General features: G+C 40.8%; 1 protein-coding gene across 1 annotated transcript in view; it reads right to left on the bottom strand.

Moving 5' to 3' along the window:
* DNAH3 (dynein axonemal heavy chain 3) overlaps window positions 1-12,155 on the bottom strand; it is a gene marked incomplete at its 3' end in the record, with an annotated part of 165,802 nt that overhangs the window by 92,088 nt on the left and 61,559 nt on the right. The window contains exons 24-28 of the mRNA XM_080704314.1: window positions 9,162-9,363; window positions 7,960-8,052; window positions 5,561-5,671; window positions 3,510-3,624; window positions 1,065-1,263 (exon numbers count right to left, since the gene is read on the bottom strand). Coding sequence (XP_080560440.1) covers window positions 1,065-1,263; window positions 3,510-3,624; window positions 5,561-5,671; window positions 7,960-8,052; window positions 9,162-9,363 — 720 coding nt within the window. The remainder of the gene's footprint in view (window positions 1-1,064; window positions 1,264-3,509; window positions 3,625-5,560; window positions 5,672-7,959; window positions 8,053-9,161; window positions 9,364-12,155) is intronic.

Below are 12,155 nucleotides of genomic sequence, written 5' to 3'. Positions count from 1 at the left end.
CCTTCTACCTCTGGGCTACACTTCCAGGCCTATTTTTAATAATTTTATTTGGAAACAGGGTCTCTTAAGCCAGCGAGGCTGGCTTCGAACCTGCGCGATCCTCCTGTTTCCACCTCCCAAGTGTGGGGATTACAAGCGTGCGCCACCATGCCCGGCCAAACTTTGTTTTTATAAAAATAATATATGTTAAATAATAAATAGAGCCAGGCGTGGTGGCACACGCTTGTAATCCCAGCATTTGGGAGGCTGAGACAGGAGGATTGCAATTCGAGAACAGCTTCAGGTACTTAGTGAGGTGAGACCCTGTTTCAAAATAAAGAATAAAAAATAGGGCTGATAGCTCAGAGGTAGACTGCCCCTGGGTTCCACCCCTAGTACCAAAAAAAAAAAAAAAAAAAGAATAGAATAAATGAATGAATAAAAATCACAGGACATAGAAAACTAGTGATTAAAAGTTTTGAATACAAAATGTTTTTACATATCATTTTATAACCTAAAAACTGCTGTAAGAAAAATACAAGAGCAAAAAATTCTGCATATTGTAACATTGATAAGTTTACAAAATACAGGTTCCTAAGATTAGGAATTCCAAGAAAAGTGGCAAAGCACTTTGCTGAGCATGGAATGGCCATATTTTTTTATGGGACTGGCTGGTAGAGCTTAGAGACATCTTGTATGGGTCCTTGATCCAGACACTATAAACTTAGAGCCTGACTTTGTCTACGTCTTATAAACTTAGAGTTACCAGTCTATTTTTGGGTTATAGGATCTCCAGGCACCATCTTGGTTCCTGCCATTATGGAAAGTTCTACTTATGTACCACATTATTTTCACAGTCATGCACCAGTGTTCTGATGGTTGGTTCCAATGTGTTAATTTGCAATAAGATTCCTATGAAGTCCCCATTTCTAACCTGAAGACCTAGTTTCCATGCCCATCTGTGGGGCTATGGTGACAAAAAATCAAGATTCTAGAAATCTAAGAAATGTAGAGGATATGGAATCCAAGATGCCCCCACTCTCTGTCCACACCCCCCCCCCCCGTATGGGAAGCCCCGAGATCACCTGTAGCAGCGGTCAGTGAGAGGTGTAATCACCAGCCGGGGAGAGTTTCCCAGGTACTCATAGCCATACAAGGCTTCCGTGGTTATCATCTGCACGTGCACATCCTTGGATAACCAATAGTAGCGCAGCTGTGAGATCCACTGGAAATCATTCAGATCTGAGATCTTGTCCTCAGCTAACTTGGCCACCACATCACGAGCTATTGGGACCCAGATGCAGAAACACACACATGTAGAGCCTTAAGTCTCTGCAGACTCCTTAGTTAGATGAAGGTGCTATCAAGGCCAACCTTCACTCTCCCAGTGATTTCAGGTTCTACTCTCTTCCTTGCCCACTCTCAACCTACATGCAGCAGTATCTGTCAGAAGCAGGCTTCGCTTTCTCCCTAGAAGCCTGGCAAGGAATCTGATGCATTGTCTTGTATGAGATAGCAGATTAAAGGCATTAAATGTACATATTCTGAAAAAAGACTACCTGGGTTCAAAATTCGGTTCAATTATGAAAAACTGTGTGACTCTGGGCAAATTATTCAACCTCTCTATCCCTTGGATGTATAATCTGTAAAATGGGGATAATACAGAACCTAAATTATATGGTTATTATGAGAATTAAATGAATATATATTTATAAAATGAGGGAGAGAGAGAGAGAGAGAGAGAGAGAGAGAGAGAGAGAGAGAGAGAGAGAGAGATTATGTTCAGTATATAAGTATTTACTGCTGCTATTATATCCAAATTCTTGGAGGAATAACCCAGAGGTCAGTATGTAGTAGCCTCAAGTGCTGTCACATCCCCGATTTGGCTTCATTCCAGGCCTCTAGAATCATTTAGGAAAATGCAATTATCTTGGCCTGAGATAGAATGGGAAGGTGTCCCATGAATTCAGAATTAGATGTATTCTTACTATCTGGGGCCTAAAGAACCAGAAGAAAGAGAAACTTCTAGCTTTTGTCCTTTCTTTCATAGGATCATGAGATTATTTTTCTCACAGTGACAGGAGCCCTGAAGTTGAAGAGTGGATATAGGTTTATGAAAATCATTAATTTTCTTTTAGGAAACTCACAGGGTGAGGGATACTGAAATCTCCAGGCTCATACAGCAGAATAGAAATTAGGATCTCAGAAATATAACTCTGCAAAGGGAAGCTTCTGCAATTTCATTGCTCCTCTGAGAGAGGCCTTTTTTTAAATTACAGTAAAATCTAAAGCCCACAGAGAAGAGTCCTAGAAGATTATGCCAGAAGCTCTCTCTTTTTTCCAGAGGAAGTGAATTTCCCCTCAGGATCTCAAGAGAACCAGGTCTATGAGAGTGTTTCAAGAGGAAAGTGAATATCAAGGGATTGTTGGAGTTGCCTTTGCTATGCCACCGTGTGTGTGTGTGTGTGTGTGTGTGTGTGTGTGTGTGTGTGTGGTGCATACACATGCATTTACATGCTGGCTTGTGTTTGTGAACCTGATGACTCTGGGCTACCTTGGGCAGTAACCACTCCTGCATTAATTATCTCCACCAGCAGGGTGTGTGACTAGTGAGAAGCACATTCTCCTTCCACTCCCTGATTTTATGCTAGTCTATCTGGATCAAATCAGACTGAAATGAGCATCAGCCCTGAGGGAATAAAATGCTGTGACATGCCAGGAGGAAGCTTGGTATGTGAGCCAGAGAGGCACTGTTCCCAGGCAACCAGCCTGGTCCAGCCCTAGTTTCCTTGGTGATGACAGAGTGAGGGCGTGAGGATGGTTTGTTTTATATAAAGGCCCCAGTTCTTCCTCCTCCTTCCTTCTCTCTTTCTTTCTTCCTTTCTTCCTCTTTCTCTTTCTTTCTTTCTTTCTTTCTTTCTTTCTTTCTTTCTCTCTTCCTCTTTCTTTCTTTTTCTTTCTTTTTCTTTCTTTCTTTTAGAAGGGCTGGAAGGCATCATCTCTTACCACCCTCTCCCTGCATAACTGCCCATTCTCAGTCCCTTGGATTTGGAATCAGACAAAGGAACCTCTGCTACTTATTGTGTGCCTCTTAACAAGGCATTTACCTTGCTAAGCATCGTGTTCTTAATCTGTGAAAAGGTATGTGAAAAAGAGATAATGCAAACACTTAGCACACAGCTTGGCACCTAGTGAGTTCTCAAAAACATTAGCTATGGATAGCCCAAGGAGGTCATTCACCAAGTTGGTGAGTCTAAAAAATGCTTTGGTCATCATGGTTTCAATAAAAGTCCAATTTGGATGGTTCCTGGAAATGGGATGGGGAAGGGAGTGGGGAACACAGATGGAGATACACAAAGCCCTGTGGCATTGGATTCTCTCCTTACCCTCTTCTGCCTTATTCTCACCTGGATAGGCATCTTGCTGGTGAGGAAGGAAACCCTGAGTCACTCCATTTAGGAGATCAGAACGGCAAGCTTGGCTGCTGTTCTTGGACAGTGGGTAATGCCAGGGGAATTCTCCCTGCTTACCATGAACATCTATGACCGTGAGGGCCCCGAGAGTGAGGCGGGCTCCGCTGCTCAGCTTCCCTCGCACCAGCTGGACAATCTGCGCAATCTGGTCATTGCTCTTTTTCAGAAAATCCTGGCAGGAGCAGAGGAGGAGACAATTGGTGAAATCGGATTCTTCCCCATAGATTCTCATCTCAAGACCTGACATCACCGACCATCCAGTGGTCCTCACGAGACGTCTGTATGTCGTCCTTCAAACTGCCCTTTCCCTCACCCCTAGTCAGTGACTCCTAGATGAATTTTAAATGCATTATTTCAGTAAACTGGCCAGATTTGGAGGACTACATACTGTATGATCATATTTTTATGACAGTGTAGGAAAGGCAAGACTATAGGGGAAGAAAACTGGCAACTGCAGAGGTTCAGAGTAGGGGAAGGTTGACTACAAGGGGCACGAGGGGACTTGGGGGGGGTATAGAGCTATTCTATATCACTTGATTGTGAAGATGCATATATGAACACATGCATTCATTGAAACTCAGAACTATGTGCTAATATGAGTAAACTTTACCAAAAACGTTACACACTAAGCCAACATTTTTAAAACATTGAACTTTTTTCAGATTGGTGAAAACAAAGAAGATGTGAAAACAATATGCAATATATAATTCTTAATTGAATTCTAGACCAGGAAAAAACAAGGTGTTTGGAGGAACAAATGGCTAAGTTTAAATTAACCATCTCAAAAGGTCTATAGATTAGACAATAATGTTTTATCAATGATTGTCTGCCATCTAAAAAGGTCTATTAGACAATAATAACATTTTATCAATGATTTTCTGATTTGGATCATTGTAGTGTGGTTATGTAAGGTGTTGACATCAAAGGAACCTGGATGAAGAGCATATGGAAATTTTTTGTATTATTTTTGCAACTTTACTTGTAAGCCTGATATTATTTAAAAATCAAGAGGTAAAAATAAAAATAATTTTTATTATTTTTATTTTAAACTTTTTTTAAACTGGTGCATTGTAATCAGAAGCTTAAAATAATTTTTTTCAGAACTGCAAACTAGAAAGTAAGGAAGGTGGGATTTGAATCTAGCATGGTCTACGTCTCCTCTTAAAAATTCTTCTAACCATATATCACAATGAGATTCAGAGCGATAGATTAAAAATGACTATTAAAAGGAAAAGGAGTAGACCATGCTGAATTCAAAACCCACATTTCTTACTTTCTAGCTTGTGGTTCTGGGAAAATGGTTTCTAAGCCTCTGACTCTCAACAGTTACCTCTGCAGGCTGTTTTTAAGGGTCAGGCGAGAAGGTGTAAGTGAAGCACTTGGCACAATGGTGTGAATAAAGCATCCAGTAAACAGTGTTAATAATAAGTACCTGGCACACAGCAAACAACAGTATTTTAAATGCTTCCTCATTGCCCTCGGGCTGTCAAGCTGTTAATAGAATCCGTGACAATGGGGCTGCTCCCACAGCTCCCTCAGCCATGGCCATTCCATAGCCGATTTTGGTCCAGTGGATGGCGCCTAGGACCGTGTGTGCCAGGCAAGTGCTCTGCCACTGAGCTCCACCCCAGACCACCATGTTTTTCATCTTCAGAATTTTGCACATTCCATTTCTCTTAGTGTCTCAAAGAAGACCAACTTATACTTTAGTTCTCCTCTTACACACTTCTTTTCTGGGAAATCTCCACCAATTCTAGCCTCTCTCTTGTGTCCCTCTGTCTTCCCCGTATTTCCTGAATCTCTGCTCATTCCTTATCACAGTTTTATAGAAAGCCTTTTTTTTTATCTCCTTACTTGACTATAAATACATGAAGACAGGGACTGTGTCTGTCTCACTTACCTTTAATTTCTTTTGCCTACTAGTAGTCCTAGAAAATCCCACTTTCAAATTTTCCCATCTCACTATCCCCATGAGAACCCTGCCCTCTATAAGGTCATGGTCCAAATTATTTTTTGTTTAGAAAACAAAACGGGGCTATTGTATATATTACTTGAATCTTCATGGATGCTTGAATAGTTTCCACTAGCTTAATGGCAGGTTCACTTACCGGTAGGGTATTCTCAACCAGGGCTTCAGATACCTCCTTGGTCCAAAAGATGGAGGAGACACAGATAACCACCTGGCCAGGCCACTGCAAGACCCAGGAGTTTCGAGGGACCTGGAGAGGGCAGTGAGATTTGTAGTAGGATCAGTTCATCAATGTGGCTTGAACTGACTTTTTTTTTTTAATTTTTTTAAATTTAATTTTTATTTTTTATCAGTGGAACATATTGAGAGTGGTGTACATTTACATTGTGCTTTATGCCCTTCCCCCTCCCTTTCCCTCCCCCCCAATAGAGAGTGTCCAGGTTAATCATGTTGTATTTATGCTATTACACATATTCGTATGTAGCTCCTCCATTGAACAACCTCAGCTTTCTTCCTCTCCTATTCTTCCGTTCAAGCTTTGCTGAGATTTCCCCTCCATCATCTGGAATCCCTCTGGTATTACCACTACTCCCTAGCTTGAACATATTAGAGAAAACATATGTCCCTTCTCTTTCTTGCACTGACTTTTTAAAAACATGCCCTGCCAACAAAAACAAAGCTCTCTCCCACCCTCAGATGCTATAAGACTTGACTTCCAGAGGTGTCAAAAATGTACTTCCTCCCTAAAGTGTTTGAAAAAGAAAAAAAATCCAACCATCTCATCAACTTTGCATTTTATATGTGAAGTCTATCAGTGATTTTTATGTGGTTATGTTCAAAGAATACTCAGAACTATCCTTTTAGTAGCTATGTAATATTGTAATACTAAGTCACAGGATACTTTTAGCCATGTCCTCCTCCTCCTCCCAGTTTTTAAAACTATAGATCAGAGCCGGGTGTGGTGGCACACGTTTGTAATTCCAGTACTTGGGAGGCTGAGACAGGAGGATCGCACAGGTTCGAAGCCAGCCTCAGCTACTTAATGAGGCTCTCAGTAACTTAGTGAGACCCTGTTTCCAAATAAAATATAAAATAGGGGCTATAGCCCGAGGTAGAAGGTTCTACCCCAGTATTTCTCTCTCTCTCTCTCTCTCTCTCTCTCTCTCTCTCTCTCTCTCTCACACACACACACACACACACACACACACACACACACACACACCAACCACCACCACCACCCCAACCACCACCACCACCACCAACAACAACAACAACAATAACAACAACAACAACTATAGATCAGGAGTGGGCAAACCATGATGACTGGGGATCAAATCTGACCATGCCTATTTTTGTAAATAATGTTTTATTGGAACATAGCCACGCTCATCACTTACACGTTGTCAATGCTGCATCTATGCTACAAAGACATCAAGTAGAAGAGGGTGTGTCCCATAGAGATGAACATGTCCATCTTTTATAGAAAAGGTTTGCTGAGTCCTGCTATATATTCACTTGCATGGAGTAATTTTATTCCGGCAGCTGTTTTTCTCTATTTTTTGACTAATATATACCATAGGAAAAAGGATTGGCGTTTCATTTACAATGCAAAGATTACTATGAGGGACAGAAGGATAAGTCTGAATAGGGCAGTGTTAATGTGGTAACTGTATATATATGTTTATTTATGGAAGGGGCCCTGAGAATGGGAACCTGGGACCTGGATGTAAGAAAAGGCTCTTGAAGTAGAGAGGACAAAAAGTCAGATTGTGTCAACATGAACTTTGCTAGAGGCTCACTCTAGAGTTATAGGGACAGGTTGTTCTCTCTTAGACTTTAAATCATACTTGTTCCCCTAAAGCTTTGGAGACTTAATGAGTTGCATCATCCGGGGCATATGTAATGTAAATGAATACTTAATTGGAAGGGGCTCTAATTAGACCTCATGATATCAAATCCAATTGACAAGAAGGGTTGTTCTGTAACAATCAAAGTGTCTGCTGATGCTCTTTTCTCTCAATTTATCTCCATCACTATCTCTTTCTCTACTACTGGGACTGAACCCAGAAGTATTCTAACTCTGAACAATATCCCCAGCCCCCTTTTTTGTGTGTGTCTGGTACTGGGGATGGAACCCAGGGGCATTCAACCTCCAAGCTACACCCCCCTGCCCTGTTTTTTTTTTTATTTTTTTATTTTGAAACAGGGTCTCACAAAGTTGCAGAGGGCCTCACTGAGTAGCTGAGGCTGTCCGCAAACCACAATCCTCCGGTCTCAGCCTCCCAAATGCTGGGATTACAGGCATGTACCACTGCACCTGGTTTAACCCTCTTCTCTTGTATAACCTGTTTCTAACAGCAAATATTCTCTTAGAAATATATTCACTAGCCCCAGGATTTACAGGGAAAGGACAGAAGGCACAAAGGAGTAGTTTTTGGTAGAAAGCAGAAGGACCAATTAGGCAGATCCATTCAGATTTCTTGCTCAAGTCTTTTATGGTACCAATACTCTGGCACATGTACTTTGGTTCTTGTTTACCTTGGCATATGCTTCAATTCCAAGTCCAATAACTTCCCGCATACTGGCAAGCATCATGTGCTCCACCTGCTGAAGCCACTTCTCCACCATGCCCTGCAGGCAAGACAATCAGAGGGAGGGAGGCGCAGCGTCAGCCAGAGAGGCACGGGGGTGTGTATGTGGGGTAACTGGGAGGAGCCCAGCTCTCTCTATGGATAGGGATGGAGGGAGGCCAAAGTTTGACACTTCTTCAAGCCGGTATTCTTTAACTATTTGCTTTACACTTATTTACAGTATTCTAGGAAGTATATGTCTTGTATAGAAGCAAAAAAAGATTTTGGCACACATTTCTCTCCTATTATTTTCTGAAACGGACAACTTCTCACGAGGTAACATTTCAGTTAATATGCTGGTTCCTTTTAAAGGATGGGTTCTAATTTATGTATTATTCCAGGGTCTCCCAAATTTTGCAGTGTACTAAAATCTTTTGGAGATTGTTTAGAAAATACAGATATCTCTCTCAACCCCAGACTTTCTGATTTAGTTGATTTGGGGTGCAACCCAAACATCTGCATTTTGTTGAAAACTGCGCGGGTAGTTCCAATGTGCCATTTTAGAATTTCAGATAACTAAGGCTATTGACTTCAGACACCTGTAAACTAGCTAGCTGGTGTGTGGGTTGAGAATGTGGCTCCTGGTTGTGGCAGTTTATATGTGTAGGTGGCAAAATCAGTCAACAAGGGAAGCCATGAATGTGTGTTTATATCCACTTAATAGGAATGGAAGTAATTTACTTATTTTAAAGGACATACGTATAGAACGCAGAGTTGAGTGGCATCAGATCTCTCACTGAGTCTATTATGTTTTATTGGTTTTTTAAAAACAAGTGCTCCAGGAAGCTGTCCATCTGACTGGACCGTTTTTAACTGAACTCTGAATGTGTAGATCTATACAGCACCAGTTGCTTGGGTCTGCTTCTGCTACCATCTCCACATTGAGTTTTCTTGAAATCCTTCCACAAATTTCTTATGTCACAAGGCTTGCAGTATAATTCCCGTTTAGAGATGGACAAATGGAGACTCAGATTGAATAACGTCCCAAATCACTCATTCATTATGTTATGGAACCCAAGTGCTCCATACCGAGAAAACACACACACACACACACACACACACACACACACACACACACACACGAGAATAAAAAATGGATGAGGGAGTTACCTTGGCTTTAGCTGGGTAGATCTTCTGTATGAATTGTATGTTTTCTTTTTCTGAGCTGATCATGCCCAGGATTTCCATACTGTCTGTAAACTCCAGCTTGGCAATTCCTTCAAAACACTTCTTCAAGTGTGGCTGTACACGGAGGGGGTCCTTTGTCTCTGACAAGATCTCCAGCAGCTCATCATTTGACAGGAAGAAGAACCTATTCAAAAGCAAAGGAAGTTGGTAACTGGGAACTGAGATACTCCCAAACAGGTAGATCACAGCTAAAAGTGAAAATCATTTCAACTTGGAGAGCAAAAGAAAGGATGAGAGATAGTATATGTGATTTTAACATGGTTGGGGAATGGAGTGCTACTAGTTGAAAGGATACTGGTGAGAGCATTGTTTCTTGACTTTGCTTGTACTTTAGAATCACCTGGGCTGGGGAACCTCTAAAAATTTCAATTCTAAGGTTTCAGTGCTCAGAGATTATAATGTATTTGATCTGGGAAGAAGATCTAGGGACACTTTTGTGTGTGTGTGTGTGTGTGTGTGTGTGTGTGTGTGTGTGTGGTGCTGGGGATGGAACCCAGGGGCATTCTATCTCCTAGCTACACCCCAGCCTATTTTTTAGTCTTTTTTTTTTAATTTTTGAAACAGGATATCACTGAGTTGTGAAGGGCCTCACTAAGTAGCTGAGGTTGTCTGTGAACCGTGATCCTCCAGTCTCAGCCTCCCAAATGCTGGGATTGCAAGCATGTGCCACCATGCCCGGCTTAGGGAAATTTGTGTTTTAAAAAACCCCAGGTGATTTTAATATGCAGTCAGTGTTGAGAAACTCTGGATTTGGGGAGGGGGTGGGGGAGGCTTACTTGTCTTCCTCCCTCTCCATATATGCCAAAAAATGTTATAAGTGTGAAACAAGAAAGCTCATGTTAATAAGGAATCTATTTGCATGCTTTGCTGTCTTTACTTATCCCTCTCTTTCTTTCTTTGTAGGGAATTGAATCCCAGGGTGCTTTACCAGGGGTACAGCCCCAACCCCAGCTCTTTTTGTTTTTATTTTGAGACAGGATCTCACTAAGTTGCTTAGGCTATCTTGAACTTTATTCTCCTTCTGCAACTTCTTAAGTCGGTAGGACTATAGATGTGCACCATCACACTTGGCTCATCTTTTAAATTAGAGGAAATAAGCCAGTGTCATCTCTTGCCCATGCCATAAAAGCAGCAACAATAAACCTTCAGAAAATGTTCAAGGCACAAACACCTACCGTGACCAGCAGGGCTAAAAGTCCCATTGTGGAGGGACCTTATGATTATGTTCTTTATTAGATATGGTGGGTGACAAAAGTGGCTATCATGTTCAGGAAAGAATCACAGTCCAGGATCAAGAGGTGGAGTCTATTTTCACATCTCTTGAACTTGGGTCAGTTCTGTGTGTTGCTTGTCCACAGAATGTAGTGAACATGAATTTGTGCAAATTCCAAGCGTAGGCGTCAAAAGGCCTTGATGCTTCTACCTTTGTTGCTCTTAGGAGCTTTATCACTGTGTGAATAAACCCAGGTTTCATTTTGGAGGCTGAAAGCCAGGTGGCACAACTATTTCTATTGCCCCAGCCAACAAGAAGCCAACCACCAGGCAGGTGAGTAAGGCTATCAACCGCCAGCCAAGGACAGTTACATGAGTGAGCGCCACTGAGGAAAGAAGAACCATCCACCTGAGCCCAGTCCAATCTTCCAACCCACAGAATTGCGAACTAAATCAGTGGTTGCTGTTTTAAGCTTCTAATTTTGTTACACAGCAAAGCAAACTAATATACTATATTTGCAATGTTGGGCAGATCAGAAGAGCTCAATAATCATTTGTTGGCTAATTAACCAATATCTCATAGGAATGTCAGTTTCTCCCACTCCCAAGTGAAATTCAAATGGGTGATATCGATTAATTTGATTACATTGATTTCTCTTATGTGGAATCATGCGTGAGGCTCAATGGAAGAGTAATAACTTAAAATCATTATTTAGCATTCTGTATTTTCAGCAAAAATTAATTTGTTATATAACTATCAGAATGTTTTGAAAGTGTTTGATGGAAATTTTAATTTTCTTTCATAAAAATATGTAAAGAAATATTGAGACTGTGTGTGTGTGTTTGTTTGTTTGTTTAACTTATGGAGTTAAATGTGGCTCAGAGAGGTTAAATGCCTAAGCATCATATCCAGACTTCCTGGGTTTAATTCCAGATTGGCCATTTACCAGCTTTATATCTTTGGGAAAATTACTTTTTTCTCATTTACAAAATGGGGATAATAATAATAGTAATGATAATAATACTCTAACCTTATAGGGTTATTTTAAGAATTAAAAAAGTTAATAAGTAAAAAGTACTTTGAGTGGTATCCTGGTGTAAGGTAAATGATGTTAGTGTTTGATATTCATATTTTTATTAGCAATGACAGTAGCAGGTATGGAGCCCCAAAGCCTAAACCTCAGGGGATTCCTGAGTTTAATCTCCCAGTGCTTCCAAGTTTGCATTATACTTGTGTGGTCCAATACAGAAGCCATTAGCTGTAAATATTTAATATTTACATTACAAGTAAATATTAAATAAATTAAATAATTTTCTCTGGCACACAAGCCACATTTATTTTTAATTATTTTTATTTTTTTTATTTTTTTATTTTAATTTTTATTGAGAATAAATGGTATACATTTAAACTATACTTGGTGCCCTCTCTCCCCAGCCCCTGTTTTCCCTTCCCCCCTCCCACCAATGATTGTCCAGGGTAACCATGCCATATTCATAATTTTACACATATTCGGATATAGACCCTCATTAATCAAGTTCAGTCTTCCTCTTCCCCTATCTTTCTGTTCAAGCTTTGCTGGTATTTCCCCTTCATTACCTGGAGTCCCACTGGTATCCTCTACATTCCCTAGTTTGGGCATATTAGAGGGAACATATGTACCTTCTCCTTCTGTGCTTGGCTGATCTCACTTAACATAATGCTCT

Source organism: Muscardinus avellanarius (assembly GCF_963383645.1).
Source record: "Muscardinus avellanarius genome assembly, chromosome: 10".
NCBI classification, from domain to species: Eukaryota; Metazoa; Chordata; class Mammalia; order Rodentia; family Gliridae; genus Muscardinus; species Muscardinus avellanarius.
Note: the sequence above shows the minus strand (reverse complement) of the source record. Positions and strands in the feature narration are given on the sequence as shown.